Below are 19,224 nucleotides of genomic sequence, written 5' to 3' on the forward strand. Positions count from 1 at the left end.
GCAACTGGAGATGGAATATATTGTTAGCGCCTTTCTTCTGCTCCTGAAGCTGGATTGTGTCTGTTTCATTAAAAGACAATTTGGGAGCAAGGTGGTGGTAGCCCATGCTTTTAATCCCAGTTCTCAGGAGGTAGAGGAAAGTAGATGTCCATGAGTTCAAGGTCAGCCTGGTCTACAAATCAAGGTCCAGGATAGCCAGACTATCCAAAGAAACCAGTCTTGAAAAAAAACAAAACAAATGAACAATCAAAAACAATTTGGGTTTCAGAGTATTAATAACCTCCAACCCTCTCTGCCTGGCTTCCAAATTCCCACAATGCAAGCTTCCATCACTTCCTAGGATCACTTTAATCCACAGAAATGCCTGTGCCTCCCCTCAGGTTGTCCTCAGGTCCTTCCCCCTCCCACCCACTTTCCCAGGCCAGCAGGTTTTTGATGTAAGTACCAACCTGATTATAAAGCTCACCCGTCAGGAATGTAAGCCACACTGGCTGTCTGGCTCCAGTGGTGCACGTCACTCAGAGGGGGCGGTGCCTTAGAACTGCACGTTTCACACGGTTTCACTGGAGTCATTCTTTTGCATCCTAACTCATTCTATTTACTGCCTCATTCCAAGGCTTATGTTTAAAATAATTAGACCTAATGTCATTTCTTCCATCAAAACCTTGCCTTAATTAAAAGGACAGCATGAGTCTTTAAGTTTTCTACAATAATTCTCAACTAATTTGTTTCCATTCAAGAAGAGGAAATGAGCTCAAGAAGTTGGTCTCTGTGCGTGCTACTTCTGTGGATCGGCCAGACAGGCAGGGCTCTGTGGGAGCTAACGAAGTCTTTCTTACCCTTAAAGAAACAGACTTCAACAGAAGTCACGGGCATAAAATTGGACCAAAGGAGAATATTTCCCCAGAAAAGAAATCAAGTCCCCTGATTCAAATGCTACTGGACAGTTTATGAGGGTCCCCGTTCCCCCTTTAAATCTCATACATGTAAAAATACTCGGGGTATGTATCATGGGATGTCAACTTCTGCCATGCTACTGGACTTGCTCTCAGTCACTTTTATTACCCCACACCACCAAGTAGGGAAGGACAGAAAGGACTGATGGGGTCATTCGCTAGCGAGAAAAGGATATGGAACTCCATCCACGTTGGAAAACGAGTAGAAAGAACTACTCTCCCAACTCAGGTCTGGGCAAAGGGTGTGGCTATACTTTGGCAAAAGAGCCAGACAAAATACAGAGCCAGCAGTTTCCTGGCTCAAACTGTCAGCACTAATGCACTCTGAGTTCACTCTGGGTGAATTGCAGGAGCACGTGCCCGTGCGTGGACCCTGCAAACATTTGTTAGAGGCAGACACAACGTGAAGGGAAGCAACATGAACAGACACAATGAAGAGACAAGGCTCTTGGCCTGCCCAGCTTTAGAAACAGAGAACACAGTGTATACCTTGAGACCTGAGGAGCCCGAAGAGGAGAGCTATGATGACAGAATATTTATAATCGTTTTTCTAACGTGCCACCTTCAATTTATAAAGATTCCTGGCTGGGCATGATGGCACATGCCTTTAATCCTAGCACTTCAGAGGCAGAGGCAGGGGGAAATCTCTGTGCATCTGAGGCCAGCCTGGTCTACATTGGGAGTTCTAGGCCACCCAAGGTTACATAATGAGAAAATGGAAAGGAAAAAAAAAAAATCCTTTTGTTAGGTTTTGTTCCCTAAATTCCCTCCTGTAAGCATGAGTAAGCCAGGACCTGTTTAGCCAAGATCAGTAGGCTGTCTTTAGTTTCCCATAGGGAAAAATGAAACCTGATTATTTCCTTTCTTCACTAGGTCTGTGAGTTGAGAAGTCCAAGTAGAAAGACACACAGGATGAGGACGAGAGAGGCCGAGTCTTTCTGAACACTGGCCCCTCTGCTGAACGCCACTTTGAAGGGAAAGAAGAAATCGAATGGCAGTTTCCAGTCTGGTCTAGGTTGATCCCTTGGCGGCTCTGGCTTCTGAGTAATGTCCATAAAGTTCACGAGAGTCATCAAAGATACTTCTATTCCCCTCTGGAGCTCCTACAGGGAGGAAGTCAGAGATAGGTGAGCTCTTGGTACATTTCATGGAGTCTCCAGATGCATTATTTTCTTTGGACTGAAAACACGTGACCCAAGCGAGATGCATCCTCTTGAATGGCTGCTTGTAGTCTCATTGTGTGAGATACAAGCAAACACGTTCCCAAAAACAGCCACTTGACCAAGTATGCCTGAAGCCTCATTCGCAGAGCCTACCACACATGCCCTTGGAGGGCAGAGATGGGAAGACCAGGAGTTCGAGGTCATCCCTGACTATGGCAAATTTGAGGTCAGTCTGGGCTATAGAAGACCCTGTCTCAAAAGAGACTTTGGCTGTTTCTGACTGGGGGGCAACCCAAAAGCAGGAAGGCCAGAGGACTAGACCACCGCTATCGATGCTTAGCAGCTCGCCCCGAGGGGGTCCAGCACCTGCGGCTCTGAAACAATCCATAAGTGAAGGTCGAAAGGATGGATGGTCACAGGGAACAATGAAGTGCGTGTGTGCGTGTGCGTGTGCCTGTGCGTGTGTGAATCAGAGGACAACTCATGGGAGTCACTTCCATCCTTCCATCATGTGGGTCCCAGAGATCAAACTCAGGTTGTCAGGTTTGGTGGCAGGTGCCTTTAATTGACTGAACCATTACCCGGGGCCAAACTGATATTCTAATGTCTACTTGTCTGACTCCCTTTTTATCATATATAATTATATATTATATATATATATATATATATATATATATGTAGGGTACAGTGTACTATTTTAAATCATAAATACAGTAGGAATAATCAGCTCAGAAAAAGTGACCGTGACACCTCTGTCCACTCAATAATAATACAGTTTTCAGTTCAGTCCTGGTGGCGGTCGCTAAGAAGCTACATACAATAAGCTGTCTGAACAGCTGTCCTTTTAGCTGCATACAGGACATGCACGTATGAGAGACGCTTCTTGACTGGACTTTCTAGATGTTTTCAAAACAGTGAATCCACGAAACAGATCAGAAACTCCCCTTTCACTGAAATGGGAAGGCAATGATCTAACAGAAATGTGGGTAGAGGCAGGGGTCACCAAGGAAATGAAGGTCATGTAGAAGATGGAAATGCTAGCTATTCTCATTTGATCGTTTCATCTATCAAAATCCCAGTCTGTTCCCATGGACACGTACAATTATTATACTCCAATTAAAACCGAGACAAGTCTTCACGACTGCATGAAGTCCGGAAGACTGTTCCGTTCAGAGGGATGGAACTGCATTTACCAGGTCAATGAATAGCACTGAACGTTGGGGACCCATTAGAGAGCAGTTTTAATAACCACGGGGAGAACAAGGCTTTTCAGCCATGTCCAGTGTGTTAGATTGGAACTCTGAGGTCTAACGTTTCTGTACGTGGGCTATAATGTTACGCGCAGGCAAGAGTGGAGAACTGTGTGGTGTGCGTCACTAAAACAGGTCCCTCGGCCTCTGCTCGCCTCAGCACAGCCACAGCAGCACATTTCTGTTTCCTACGGCTCCGGTTCTGTTACGTGAGGGTGGCGTCACCTGATCGTGTTTTATGACGTTTACTTTAGAAATCACCAACGCTTCCTGGGTGTGAGTTTATTTGCTCCACTTCAGTCAACAGCGCAGAAACACGAGATTTACTAACCAACAACTCGAGGCGTTTGGCCGGCTTCGTCCGGCTTTTACAACGGGTACACACCTTATGCATCACTGCAACTTACCGCGTCAACTTTTAAGCCACCATGTTCTCCATCGTCTTTACCATGAAATATTGGTAAAAGGCTGGGATGCTTCCTCTGAGACTTGTGTTTTTGCAGCTACACTCTCTACTATGAACCAGAACGGATCTGTCTTTGGTCGGAGTGTAACCCATGACTGAGACACAAGCTCTTTATTCTACATGAAAGAACACTATCAGGTACATATCCTGTGAGCATTTCCCTCTGCTCTGGTTTTTCTTTTATTTATTTTTTCCTTAAATGTCTTTTTGTTGGGTTTTAACGCTTTACTTGACATATAATTTACAAACATTAATGCGACGGGCATTACCATTTAGGTCAAGTTCTAGCTGATAACTGCCATCCAGTCAGAGCTGAAACAAGAGCCAGAGGTCCAGTGTCTTGGTTCTTCTGTGATCCCTTTTCAATCTGGACTAGCTAATGCTTCTTCAGCTACTCATGATCAGAACACAGCCGACTCTAACTATTACCCACATCCATCGGGTAAACTGAATGACTGTATCGTAGTGTAGGCAAAGCAAACTACCAGAAAAAGGCAAGGGGTAAAATATCTAGAAGAAAACAGGCACTCCATGGCCGTAATGCCCAAGAGAGGCAGAGACTTTGAAAAAGAACAAACACAAAAACAGCCCCATGACAAGAGAACTCTAGTTGAGGAAAATTTATCAGGGGATTTGGTGAAGGTTCTGTAGCTGACTATCTGAGTCATACAGAAACATGGCCATCCAGGCAAAGAACAAGCTCTCAGTGAAACGTCCGGACAGCCGAGTGTTAGCCCACTGAGGCACAGGCAACCAAGGTGTCCAACCCTGCTGCTTGGAAGAGTAAAAGTATGTTAGCCAAACCTAAATGCAGCTCCCTGTTTACTTACTGGAAAGCAAATACAGTGCAGCAAACAGAAATCACAAAGTGTTGATTTTCATTAAAAACTAATAGCATACCAGTTCATACATGATTCATTTCACCTCAGTATATCTAGGTAAAAATGTCATAGTTTTGAACGTGTAAAGCCAAAGATTACATATTCTCAAACTAAGGCAGATGGTAAGTGTGTCTTACAGCATGTTATAAACCAGAGATATATGTTTACTCCAGGTGAAAGCATTTATTTATGGAGACCATAGAAGCAAGAATTGGTAATGACACCAGTAACATTATCACAATGGCAGATTCTGAAACAGTATTAGTTGAGTGACTGTTGCAGTGAACTCACATGCATAGAAAATGCTTTCTGTGGTCAGATCAGTAATAACAGTAGGGTTATTTAAAAGAAATCTGAAATCTGGAGGGGGGACCGAGAAGGATGAATATGGTTGTATTCACTATGACAAAATGCTAATTTTCATAAGCATGCTGGAAAGACAGACCTAAAAGTGGGTTCTCAAGACTCACCCTAGAGAAACACTGATTGGTAACACACACTGGCTCTCGGAAGTTTAACAGCGCCCTGGTGGTCAAATGGCTGGGAGGAGTGTGACTTACCTGTACAGACTTGCACTGGTACAGGAATCGGGCTCCTGCCACATGAGCTTGTGGGTTGGACTGAAGTCCTAGATGCGCCCACAACACCTGGATCTCCAGGGACACTGGTATCATGCAGCAGGAAGTGCAGTTAACTGTCTGCAGAGCATAAAGAAGCAAAGTGTCTCCTAAGGCTATGAAAGGCAAACAACGTGGAGCACAGAAGTAAAGACGGGTTACATAAGACACAGTTGGGGTTAGACTCTAAGTCTGTTTTGAAGGTACTGGGGAGCCATGTAAACTGTTCTAACAGAAACATGGCATAGTTAACGCAGTACCTCAAGGGAAATAACTGCGAGATGTAGGAAGATACATCCTATCTGACTGCAGTTTTTAAACCCTTACTACCCCTGCAGGAAATGTGAAATGTGATCTGTGTGTACTCAGAACTGAACCCAATTCAATTACCTGGCAAGGGTGCTACACTGTCCTAAAAGCCTGACCTGTTGCGATCCTAAGAGGATAAACCTGCTGCCAGCCTCCTAAACAAACCCACGCTGAGCGAACAGTGAAGACTGTGAGTGCGGCTGGAGACTCAGCTCAGCAGGTAAAGCTTGCTTGCTCCGAGTCTGACAACCTGGGTTTGATCACCCACACGGTGGGAGAGAGCCATCTCTCCAGGCTTCCCTCTGACTTCCACACATGTGCACTTACATGATAAATGGAACAGAGGAAGGAATATGAGAGAATCTTTGAGCTATACGGCATGGCTTTGAACTATAAGGTACCATCACTGGCGCTCCACCTTCCTAATGCTGCGACCTGTTACACAGTCCTCATGATGTGATGACCCCGCCCCCCACCATACAATTATTTTTGTTGCTAACTGTAATTTTGCTGCTGTTATGAACTGTGATATAAATATCCATGCTTTCCGATGGTCTGACCTCTGTGGAGGGTTGTTCAACCCCGGAGGGGTCAAAACCCGCAGCCTGAGGACTGCTCTAGTTTATCTTCAAGTTTATTTTACAGTAAGGAAAATAGGATAGATGGAGGTGTAACCGAAATATGGACCCCACACGGGAATAATTTCTTATATTCTTCTTGATGTGATAAATACAGACAAGACTCAAGACTGCTTTTGCCTTGGTAGCCATAACTGCAAAGGTGGAAAGCGAGTCACCGGCCAGCGGTGGCTTCCTTCCTTACTGAAACACTGCAGTTCTTGCTGAGGATCCTGGTCCACCCTCCTTTCTGGGCTGGGTCAGCGTTACCGAAGATGGCAACGTGCTCAGGTCTGGGCCTTCCATGGAGAGTCTGGTAAATCTCCTCCTGCAAGTGGCTGCAGTTCACCTCTTTGGGTCTGAAAGTAAACACCGTGGAGGCTGGAGCCCAAAACTAGCAAGGTAGCGACGCCATATTAGTAGTCAAGCATAAAACTAATGCTATGATAGGGACTGGAAAAGAGCCTTAGGAGGCCCTCCATAGATGCAAAAACTATCGTTTTCTAAGGTGTAATTTAAATCAGTAAACAGTTACTTCTACATAGTCCCGATAAACAGAAACAAAATGGTTGCGAAGAGCTCTGAGGCAAATAATTACCTTAACTGGCACCCCGACATGGTGTTCACTCCAAACCGTACTTCGTGCCTCTTAGCAGAGCAAAGGCCATTACCCTCGCTCTGCAACAGGGTCATCTGAGGTGCGAAAGTGACGGTCAAGGTGACTATAACAGAAATGGGAAGTGGACAGGGCTCGGAAAGCGATGCTTTCACTGGACCCTAAGCACTGTTTATATTTGACTAAGACACTGTCAGTTCAGTCACACATTTTCTCTAGTAGTTAAAAAGGCAAATACTGTCTCTCTGTAACTCATTAACCATATATTAGCATATGAATGTCACGCTAAAACAAGCAAACATCAGTATCATTTTCACCTTAGTTGTCTGAGGTATAAAGTCTTTGGCATCAACCTTTAAGAACATAATATACTCTGCTACAGAACTTGCTACCGCAACCCGTCAGAACCTTGAGAACGGAAGACCCGGAAGATCAGCGACCTTCCTCATTGTTGTAATAATCCGCCCGGTCCTCAAAAAGATACAGAGTGACTTAGGTCACCAGTTAGCACCAAGAGTGGCTTCCCCGTGAGGTAGCCAGGATTCCCACTTCTCGGAGCAGCAGGAAAAGCAGCCTTTCTCTGTTGAAATGCCTGCAGAAGGAAGAAGAGAACTTCCGCTGGACTCATGTCTTCTGTCCTAACAGCCAATTCGTGAGCTTCACTGGGCAAGCTTCCCTTCACCACACAGCAGCATAATCTCCACCATCCCCTCTTCTTTCTCTAACATACATCTGGAGTGATCTGTCTGTTGTTTTGTCTTGGGGAGCACTGGGGATTAAATTTAGGGTCTTGTATATATGGTAGGCAAGTGCTCCCCACCCCCACCCCCAGGATCCCCTACCGATCCTGAGCAATCTGAATGCTGAAATTCACTACGTGCTAATTCTGCCGAGGGCTGAAGCCAAGGATCCGCCGAGGATCCCTTGACACTACTTCTCAAACATTAACACTGATTTCGTGATTTCTGGCTGAATCCAGGGGAATCTAAATATAAATTGGCTTTTAATCAGTAACAGGGCTGAGGGACCCAGAGCCTGGCTGATCAGACTTGGAGAGAACTGCTTGGCTTTAAAGGAGCAGAGAGGCAGAAGAAAGGCAGGTGGATGATAGCAGTGAAGACCACAAACCGGAGGTCACTGGGAAATACAGTTACCAATAGTGAAAGAGCAGGGTAAAGAATTTCTGTGTGCTGCTGACTGAGCAAGGGGAGCACCTTAAACGAACTCAGCACTGTTCTGGTTGGATCCAAGGAGAGCATCAGAGAAAAAGACGTTAATGACACACATGTCTGGAGCATCTGTCACTCTGGTTAATTAAGGGACAGTGAATGTCGACACCTCAATTAAGACCGAAGTCTTCATAGAAAAGAAAGATTATTTCTTTTCTATGAAGCAGAGTGGGAGATTTTATTAAAGATAATTTTGTAGGAGAAGGAGAGATGCTCAGATAGACAGACAGACAGACAGAGAGACACAGTATGGATACTGGCTCTGCAAAGTGCTCTTTCTAGGACCCAGCCTCCGAGCCCTCTCGCAGAGAAGGCTGCTGACCCTGAAGTGAATGATGAAGTCCTGCTGTAGAGAAACGCCTGGCTTGACAGTCAGGTTGGTCTGTCTGAAGCTGACAGAGACTTTCTGGATCCCAAAGGTCCCATTGGTCTCTATCTCGTAGATGACCTGAAAAACAAAAGGAGAACCCATTAATCAAAATTGTGGGCTTATTGTGTTTAGCACAGAAGGCTCCTCTGTCTGTTTTAACTGTGTGCAAGTGACTTCCATGACAATCAGAACAGACCAAAAGCAACAGCACATAAAGACAGCTTGATATTACAACTGCATGTGAAACAGAGACCAAATATGGCTCATAGGAAAAGTTCACGGAAGAGACGTGCTTACTAAGAGTTTTGAGTGGGTGTGGAATTGGGCATGGGTAAGCACGGAATGGAAGCCTGGGTTACTAGGCACTTAACTGTCTGAAGAGAAATAACGATACTGGGACGGAAGGGATACTTTAAGATAATTCTCATTCCTTTGCGCATCTTCATTGATTATAACAGAAAATTAAAGTTGGCTAGTCTCAGACTTTGCTGATACCGTGGCAGCAGATGAAAACCTGAAAAGTCGGTGAGAGCCAGTGCAAGACTGTGTGTACGAAGGAGGAGTCTGAACCTAAAACACTGGAGGGCGATAGTGAGGGACATACTGGGACATAGTGAAGACATGCTGAGGACGAAAGTGACAGGCTCAACTCCTGATGCCAGAGCTGAGATGACATCCAGCAGTCAGTCAGTCTACCTGAGTGGTTCTCAACCTGTGGGTCGTGACCACATTGTGGGTTGAATGACCCTTTCATGGGGGTCGCCTAAGACCATTGGAAAACACAGATATTTATATTACGATTCATAACAGCACAATTACAGTCATGAAGTAGCAACAAAATAATCTTATGGTTGGGGGAGCAGCACACCACAAGGAACTGTGAAAGGGTCACAGCATCACGAAGGTTGAGAGGCAGTGCTCTATCCTTTACAGAAGATGAGGCCCCTCTGGGGATATTGACCGCCATGCACCAGTCTACAATTTGAGTTTCCATACCTGGGAAACAATATTCTGACACGTGTTGCCAGTCAACAGAGGAGGGCTGGTTTGTGAGGCAAGTGTCACAGGAACCTGGAACTGGCAAGAAGGAAAGGCATAATCAACGGCAATGGAGAACAGTCTTTTCTCTTGAAGCTAGAGGAGAGCTGCAGTCTAGCTGTGCGTTATGCTAAAATGGATGCTTTTCTTTCCCCTTCACTATCCCATTTTTCTCTCCTTCCAGTGCCAGACAACTTAAATTCAGGTCATTCTGAATCTTCACATCTCAGCACAAGCTTCTTGGAACACTGGTTCTATCAGATACAGCACAAGGGCCACAGCCAATCAGATGTAAGGAACCTGTATTCTGACTTCCCTCTCAGACATTCATATGCCTGCTGTTATATGGAAAGGCGCCCACTCCAAGCACAGCGTTTAGTGTGGTTTAACTCAGGTGTTTTCTGGACTTACCAACATGTCACTGATCTTTACGTCACATGAAGCTATTTCTAGAGCCGTGTTTGACTGTGGTATACAATGCCTACGTTCTCCTCCGTTATTCTAATTTATAATGACATGGCCTTAGATAGTCTGCAGTAAGGTATTGTTTTTCTTGATAAACAGCATCATACCTTCATACTCTGAAGATCAGTCATAGCTCTTGGAACCTAGGAAAGACAAAGAATAGAAGCATGGTGGTTCTACACGCCTTTCCTAAAAGCACCAGAGTTTCCACTTCATATGATCCCCAATCAGACTTTGGTGGGGGAAAGGGAAGATGGAAATACTGGAGCGGCCTCTGATCTATCACCTGACTCTCCTCTCACCAAACATCAGAGTGGAGCTGGATGCTACACTACACTGAATGCCACACACCCAGACAGAGCTTGCTCAAAAAGCTAGAACTTTGCAAAACAGAACCGTCACTGGTGCTTCACTCTCAAGTAAACCCATAATCCAGGACGGTGCCGAGGTCTTATCTTAGGAATTATAAGCTCCAGCGTAGGGATTTTCTACAGCACACAACAGTGGGTGGCCTATGAACTTCACAGTGAGGTTGACTCATGTGACTGAGGCGAGTCTGCATATTGGGTAGAGAGGAACGGCTTACCTTCAGGACTCTGAAGTTATGGTAAGAGGCAGCATCCAGGGCTGGTTCCGAGGTGCAGCTACTGGCCAGGTCCTTGAAGAAACGAGCACACGTTGTGCTTTTGCTCTCTAGGAAACCTTATAGCACAAAGAGGGAAGAGAGCAGTGGTGAGGAAGACAGTCTATCTCCTAAAAACCTGAAGGCTTGGTGCATTCCTGCCCCGGACCTACCTGCAGGATTGCTCTCAGCACAAAGTCCCCCAGCTCCCACCGCTGCAGGCTGCCGCAGTAGGCTCACTACGGACAAGCCTGGGTAGTAGATCAGGATGGGATCCCCAGCCTGAATAAAACAGAGTCCAAATTCATTCGCTGGGAATGTTAGAATCAGCAGCCCAGGCAAAGGAAACGGATAAATTAACTAGATAGTTCTGATGAGGATGGTTTACCTCATCGGAGGAGGGTCCTACAAAGTTACACGGCCACTGTACTGTCCAGAAAACCAGATTACCCCACCCCCTTCCCCAGGCTCACCCTATAGAATGGCCCTGGCGGCTGGGTTTTCAGTGTTGACGTGAAGAACTGGCCTCCAAACTCTGCAGCCAGGGCCTGGAAGTTGGTTGCATTGACTGTTTGGAGCCTGGAAATAGGTTGATTTTGCTACAGTTTAAAAAAAAAAAAAAAAAAAAAAAAGAACAGAAACTTAGATTAAATAAAAAAAAACATTTCATTTTAAGTATCTGGCATAAGAAACAACCTTTGAAGCACAACACACACATTTTATCACGTGCAGATGAACATCCGATGAGTTTAAGAAAGAACTCTAAGATGACTCAGCTGGTCAAGGCAATAGCCACCGAGACTGACAACGACCTGAACTGGGACCTACGTCCTGGAAGAAGGGAATGGATTCTGATAGGCTGTCTGTCCTTCCATCTCCACACGTGTCCTATGGCGTGTGTTCATGTCACACGCGTGCGTGTGCCTACTCCTTCCACATGGGAAATAAGTGAAGTCTTTACAGAACAAAGTCCTGCTCGGGCACAGGGATGCTGGCATCCAGACTGCACACCATCTCTCCTCCATCTTTAGGAGCTGAGGCTCCCGGCTCTGCAGCTTCCTCCAGAAACTGCACAGAAAGGCTACTGGCCTCCTATCAAATCCCGTTACGGCTAGCTTTGCAGGCAAGAGTTAAGTGAACTAGAGAGAGGAGCTGAGTTCAGGAGTCAGTAGCTGTGGATCCTTTCCGTAGCTTTTCTCAGGAAGAGCGAGTTGCCACACGACCCCTCATCTCAGGACAGGTCTATTGGCTGACGTAGTGATAAGGACAAAAGCACACAAGACATACACGGTGAGGCCATACATATACACACGTATATTATTCATATACGAATTCATATACAAATACATAAATGTTCTCATTAGTGTCACGGTCGCACATGGCCTACCATCAGCCAACAATTTAAAGGTAGTGTAGTGCAAACTCTGATAGAACTGGATGTGAAAAGAAGCCTACAGACCATCTCATCCACTCCCATTAGGAAATGTGGATCCTCTGAGGCAAGGTTGTTGCAAAGACCTCAGAGTAAGCTAGCAAAACCAGGAGCAGATCCCCAGTCCCCTACTTGCTGGTCTGCAGTTTTCCCACCCCACCGTGCTGTAGAGACCCTGTTAGAAATAGAACACCTCCCCCCACCCTCCATGATCATTATCAAGACATTGTGAATAAATACAGTTTGCCCTTTTCTAAAGTGATTTATTTATTTTTGTTTTATGTGCACTGGTGTTTTGCTTCTATGTATGTCTGTGTGAGGGTGTCAGATCCCCTGGAGTTGGAGTTACAGTCAGTTGTGAGCTGCCATGTGGGTGCTGGGAATTGAACCTGGGTCCTCTGAAAGAACAGCCAGTGCTCTTAAGTGCTAAGCCATTTCTCTACCCCCACAGCTTGTCCTTTTAAGGGGCTGATAGTTTGCTATCTGGAGGAAGTCATAATATTCACATAAATTTACAACCATACAAAGAACTCTGCAAATCCTAAAGGACTGTCTCAGAACTTCCAACTTCCCAGGACGGGCTCACTTGGGCAGATGACATTAGATTCTTAGGAGAGGTAAGATGTTCCCAATGTAAGAAGAAAGAAATTTAGGAGAAATTTAAGGCAGAGCTTGAGGACAAGGAACATGAATTTGTCCAAAAGAAAAGAGCAGTATAAAATCATTAGAGAAAAGCTTGCAAGAGAAATCAATCAATCAATCAATCAATCAATCAATCAATCAATGCTGATTGCCAGGCTAGAGTTGCTGAGCAGTATTTTAAAGGTGGTGGAGAGTCACTGGAGGTTTCTGAAATTACTAATGAAAGGAAGAGGGTAGTCGTAACATAGGGATTTGGAGGACAGGAGAACTCCAAAGACAGAGTCACGTCGTAATAAACGTTAAATGACAAGAGCGGCCAAACTTGTTTCTACTCACAGTTGTTCACACGGACGCAAAATTGTGTGATTCCACTGGGGTCCGTGAAAACTCTGGAAGGAAATGGGGAGTTGCTCCTGAAGACCAGGGAGTTGTCCACACATACCCAACTTGAAGATCTGTGAGGAAAGTTGAAGATACTGAGGAGGGGCGTGGAGTACGGTTAGGGAAGGGGCCCTACCCTACCAATGTCTGAGGCCACTAAGGGGGTCTGTGGGCAGAGGTACAACATTCCGGGTAATGTTTTACTGGATGGCTCAGCACTCCCGGGAAAGCCCAAGGGAATATTTTACGCGGGGATCTGGGGGTAGGAAACTCACTCTTACTTCTCAGCCAGAGCACAGCTCACCTTACACTACCAGGAAGGCAGAAGGAAAAGACTGTTCTGGGATGGAGAAGATCGCAGTCCTTATCGCAGCAGCAGTTTAAATCGCAGGTACCAGGAGTCAAGTCACAGACACAGATCGATAAGGCTATAAGTGAAAGAGGCAAAGCGAGGTGAAGCTCCCCAAAGTTTTCCCTCGCGGATAGCCCCATTGCAAGCTACGTGGCGAAGCAATATTGTCTACACAATTTTAGATCCGAGAAGTCAGTATTTCCATCCCGTATCCCGCCGCATCACCTGGGAAGGGGTCGGTGGTCGCGTTCTCGGGCATCGATAGTGTCCAGGGGGTAGGACTCTCAGACGAGTCCGGAGGCGCTGTAGTTGGTACTTCGGGCGTCACTGGCCCCAGGACCCAGGAGGTAGGCAGAGCCCGGGCTGTGGAGGAGGGCCGCGGCCGGGCGGCGTCAGAAAGCATCAGGCCCACTAGCAGCAGCAGCACCAGCAGCAGCTGCGGAGTGCACATAAGGCAGCCGGGCCGCAGAGGGGTGCGACAGGAGCCCGAGTCTCCAGATAGATCCTAAGAGCCCAGGGGAGAGGAGTCGCAGATGACGTCATCAGCTTCCATCTGTGCATTGGCTCAGGCAGGAGCCGAGTGCTCTTCAGCCAATGGAAGACCGTGTTGTTACGACCCGGAGCGTCCTTCTTGCTGCGCTCTCCTCCTTAGCGGCGCGCCGCTCCCGTTACCTGGCAACCGCTGGGAGCCCCTGGGGCTAAGGCGTCTTTGCCCTATTCTGCCGCTAGATGGCAGCTGGCATCAGGTTGGTGCCCTTCACGGACCTGGAGGAATTGAGTGAAGTCTTTGCTGAGGGGAGGACCCAGAGGCAAGAACTGGAATTACTTGTGTCTTTTGATCGGTCTTCCCAAGGTAAGAGACCCTTTCTGTGGAAAGACCGTGATTTCAAGGAGAAAAACACATAGAAAGTCACATCTCTTACGCGTGCCGGGAAACTGAGTACCGGATCGCCCTCGTTACTCCCTAGACTCAAGCAGGATCACGAGTTTGGGCCAACCTCGGCTACTGAGTGAGAGACTGTTCCCTAAAACAAAGACAAATGAACAAAGTCCCCATGATAGAGGCTTGAGAGATGGCTCAGCTGTTAAGAATATTTGTTCTGTCCAAGAACTGGGGTTCGATTCCCAGAACCCACAGGGTGTCTCACAACTTTCTGCAACTCCAGTTCCAGGGGATCCATTGCCTGCGCCATCTCTGGCCTCAGTAGGCAGCATCAGACACCCACAGGTGCACAGGCACATGCAGGCAAAACACTCCTATGTATAAAATCTAAAAGAAAGTTTAAAAAATATCTCCACTGTAATACTATGGTATTTTTAAAAAGCACAGTAAAACAATGCTTACTTCAACTCCATGAAATAAGCATAAATATTCCCCGCCCCCTCTCTCTGAGTCACAGTTTCATGTAGCCCAGGCTGAACCTCAGACTCAAGATGTTGCCAAGAATGATTGAATTTCTGATCTTCCTGGGTCTAGAATTTCAATCATACAGGCCATCACAACATCTTGGAGGTCAAACTCACGGCCTTGGCTTCATGCACACCTGGCAAACACTCTACCAACTTAAATGTTATTTTAAAAAAAAAAATGCTTGTGTCTTTCAATCGGTCTTCCCAAGGTAAGAGACCCTTTTTGTGGAAAGACCGTGATTTCAAGGAGAAAAACACATAGAAAGTCACGTCTCTTACGTGTGCCGGCATAGTGGATCATATCAATAAAGGTGATCTGTACATTTGTTGCTAGAAAGTAGTAAGGGGAGAGGTTCAGTACAAGAAAACAGGATGGGAAAGAATTTGAGGACTTAGAGGAAGTTACATTTTCTGAGGCGAAAGTCAAGATTCAGAGGTGGAAATAGCCAAGGAACCAGGAAGAAAACTTATTGCTGGTTTTTTGTTTTGTTTTGTTTTTGTTTGTTCGTTTGTTTGTTTTTACCATTTTACCATTAAGTTTTGTGGCACTCTCTAGAATGTGTTTGCTCTTCTCAGGAGTGGCGTGGTCCTTCTGGTCGTCCAATAGCACAAACAAACATTCCGTATTTCCACTAATCTGAGACACAGACATGTGTGGCTGTCGCACACATGATAGGCAGGCAGTGTGCTCTGAGCTGTTAAATATTTAATTTTAAAACTGTCATTCTAGGTTAGATAACCTTGGGTGACTAGTAGCTATTGCAATGGGCAATTGCATTTGATCAAAACTCACCTGCCAGTCATCTCCCTGTGATTCACAATCCCAACACCTGGGTTATTTTAATTGTTTGGGGGGAATTGGCCAGGGGTCACCTAACTAAGCCCCAGCCCACTCTGAAAACTGATTGCAGATGCCTCTCTTTCTGGATGAATCTCCTGGGCTGATGCCTCTCTTTTTCCAGTGAATCTTCTGGGCAGATAAGATTTGGGACACTTGACATTTGAATCTTTTCCAAGAGGACCTCAAGTTTTATGATGCCTTGGAGTTTGTCGCTTAAATATATCTCCATGCTCTAAAAATCCTCAATCCGATTGTGTGGTTAACTATGTGTGTCTCTCGTATGGGTGCCTGTGAGGGACAGAAGAGGGGGAAGATGGCTCTGGAACTGGAGTTACAGCTGGTTGTGGCCTCCTGCTGTGGATGGTGGGAACCCAGTTTGGGTCTCTGGAGGAGGAGAGCACTTGCACACTGAGCCACCTCTCCAGCCCACATGCCATAGATTCTCAAAGGCCAAATTTACACTCCTCAAACTATATATTTACTAGAATACAATTTGTGCGAGGTGAGCAGTTTTATCCGTCTCGTTTGTGGACATATCCCCTTGTCTAGCCATGCTAGCTGGGTTCATAGGTGAACACTCATAATATATATCGTTTGTTGAGCTCCTTTAATTTAGTTCTTTGGAGATTGCCTCGTTTTGGGTCACGCTTATCTTTATAAACTTTGTTTTTATGTCTGATCATAAAGTCTTTTAGATCTCAGTGTTTAGAGTTTGCGTCTCCACTCTGGAATTATTACCGGACGATTGTTGGTAAACGTGGGCTGGTTGGAATAACGTTGGGGTTGCCTGGTAAGGAAATGCTGTTCAGCACATCCTTCAAGGCTGGGTTCAGCTCAGAGGCAGAAGGCTTGCCTGCCACTCTAGGCTCTGCACTCTGTCCCAGCACCCGGGGTGGGGCATGAGTTTATGTCTCTCCATCTAACTTTTCTGTAATTTGTGGAGATCTGGGAAAGAGGAAAGAAGAGTGTTAGAATTCGTTCCCAGTCTTGCATCTTGATCCAATCTATGATGTTTCCAACCACATGCTGACCGCTTTTCCTCCGAAACACAGCCGCTGGAATCATATGATCTACTTTGGAAATCTCTACTTCTAAGGTGATGTCATATTAACGCAAGCCCTACGACTTGGCTCAACCTTAAAACTGGCATCTGCATGGCACATGGGAACAAATTTCTCCCTCCTCAAAACTGTCTTACAGACTTCAATTATCAGATCCCTAGGGAATTGAGATTTTTATGTTACAGATTCCAGCAAACAGAACATAGGAAGGATTTAGACAAATTCTGTCACAACTGGGAATGAACTCTAACCTCTATCACTCCCTCACTGTATTCTAGAACTAACATCACAGAAAAGTCTGCTGGGTGCACAGACTCAGTGCGGACACGAACACAGCTCGGGATTGAAAAACATTAGGGGATTTCAGGGAAGACACAGAAAACCGATGACGGACCAGCCTGACTCCATCTTAGGATAAAAAGCCATTGTGTTATAAGGTCCAGAGAAGTCGTTTCTATTTGCTGCAGAATTCAAGTTTGACTGACACATACTCTAGCATGATACGAGAGCGTGCTTTGCCAAGGAGCCTTGAGCTGATCTGCCAAGATGTTCTGATCTGTCAAATACTCGAATCTGCTATCCGCCTCTGTAAAATTGACTTGCACAATCCTTAGGTAGGTTACACCTTTTCCCCTATAAAAGGATGCACGAAAAGTCAACCAGCACTGCATTCTCAAGCCCTGCTTTAGAGTCGCTCCTGTGCACAGTAAATAAAGCTTGCTGACTTGGTTTTTCCTTCAGATGGTGGTTTCCATTCTTGGCTGGAGGGATTAGCACAGGCAGCTGTGAGCTCCCCACCTGCTGTAGCTTATGCATCACAGACTCTCTCAGTAGGAACACAGTCTCTCACCCCCTTCCTCGTGTGAAAAACAGTTTTGATCTCCAGCAACGATTTTGGCGTCACAAGAAACCTTAACAACAGGACAGATCCTCAATCCATGAAATCTCCTGTATTCATTGGGAGTCTCAACACTCTTTATGGTCGAGAAGGTCTGATGTGGAGGCAATCTTTTCAAGGTATGGCAAAAGTCTGGGTGGCTCTGTGCATAGGGGCTTTGCCTTTGTCACGTGTGTCAGTGAGAGGTGCTGTGGCTGGAGAGGATGGCAGGATGATGGCTGGCCAGGTTTGAGCTGTTAATCTGACCGCAGAGCCAAGAGTAAGCGGAGGGAAACAGGTGTGCAATGATCTGCAGCAGGGATGTACGGTTCCTCGCTTGACCTGGGCCCTGACCGCCAGTGGAATGATTATGACAGGATGTACAATTACCCAGCATGCATTCCTCCTCCTATTGCTCATGCCGGGTGCCTTCTCAACACAGTGTGTGTTGGGAAACTCATCACAATGATCAAAAGTGGATTCAACTTGAAGATCGGACAGCTGGGATCCTGGACGGTTGAGAGATGATCTTCAGGCAATTAGGAAGGAGCTGACCCAGATAAAACACAGCGTAGATTCTTGGCTGGAAAGCCCGGAGAAAACTGAAGAAGAGAGCAAACTGGCAGACTTGTCCTTCTCATCCCCAGGAGAGACGAAGAACGAAAGGTCTGGAGAGGAGCAGAGCAGCGTCTGAGCCAAAACGTGACACTAAGGAGAAGATGGAGTCTAAGGCAGATGCAGACGAGTGCTGAGCAGCTGGCCTGGTGGATGATGATGACGGTGATGAGGGTGGTGATGGGGTGTGTGTGCCTGTGCGTGTGTGTGTGTGTGTGTGTGTGTGTGTGTGTGTCCAGCTGGAGCTGATCAAGGATGATGAAAGAGAGGCGGAGGAAGGAGAAGATGATTATTAAGCGCATGGTGGGATTTACCCCATTATTCCTTGACCTAAGTGCTTGTGCGAGATTGAATTAGGAATAGATCCTCTTCCATGGAGTCTTCTGCACATATTCTCTGTCCTCCCTCTCTCTGTCCTCCCTCTCTGTCCTCTCTCTCTGTCCTCCTCTCTCTGTCTCTCCCTCTCTCTCCTCCCTCTCTCTCCTCCCTCTCTCTCTCCGCCCTCTCTCTCTCCTCTCTCTCCCTCTTCTCCCTCTCTCTATCCTCCCTCTCTCTGTCCTCCTCTCTCTATCCTCCTCTCTGCCCTCCCTCTCCTGTCCTCCCTCTCTCTATCCTCCCTCTCTTTCCTCCCTCTCCCTGTCCTCCCTCTCTCTGTCCTCCTCTCCCTCTCTGTCCTCCCTCTCTCTGTCCTCCCTCTCTGTCCTCCCTCTCACTGTCCTCCCTCTCACTGTCCTCCCTCTCTCTGTGTCCTCCTTCTCACTGTCCTCCCTATCACTGTTCTCTCTCTCTTACTGTCTTTCCTCTCTCTGTCCTCCCTCTCACTCTCCTCCCTCTCTCTCTCCTTTCTCTCATGTCCCCTCTCACTGTCCTCCCTCTCTCTGTCCTCCCTCTCTGTCCTCCCTCCTCTCACTGTTCTCTCTCTCTCTCCTCCCCTCTCTCTGTCCTCCCTCTCTCTGTCCTCCCTCTCTGTCCTCCCTCTCTGTCCTCCCTCTCTCTGTCCTCCCTCTCACTGTC

At 46.5% G+C, this 19,224-nt stretch overlaps 1 protein-coding gene and 1 pseudogene across 1 annotated transcript; one reads left to right on the forward strand and one right to left on the reverse strand.

The window, feature by feature from the left end:
- Positions 1–13,927, reverse strand: Tctn3 (tectonic family member 3). The gene is given in 15 exon segments (XM_032891939.1): positions 1–2,059; positions 5,277–5,414; positions 6,465–6,618; positions 6,858–6,952; positions 7,360–7,467; positions 8,427–8,552; positions 9,471–9,551; positions 10,085–10,120; positions 10,564–10,679; positions 10,773–10,881; positions 11,073–11,178; positions 11,180–11,198; positions 13,010–13,128; positions 13,359–13,482; positions 13,632–13,927. Coding segments are annotated over 15 exon segments (1,791 nt in total). The 5' UTR covers positions 13,858–13,927; the 3' UTR covers positions 1–1,825.
- Positions 13,928–14,135: 208 nt separating this feature from the next.
- On the forward strand, positions 14,136–18,347 carry LOC116893068 (annotated as a pseudogene).
- Positions 18,348–19,224: the final 877 nt, after the last annotated feature.

The sequence above is a fragment of the Rattus rattus genome, chromosome 2, assembly GCF_011064425.1.
Source record: "Rattus rattus isolate New Zealand chromosome 2, Rrattus_CSIRO_v1, whole genome shotgun sequence".
NCBI lineage: Eukaryota > Metazoa > Chordata > Mammalia > Rodentia > Muridae > Rattus > Rattus rattus.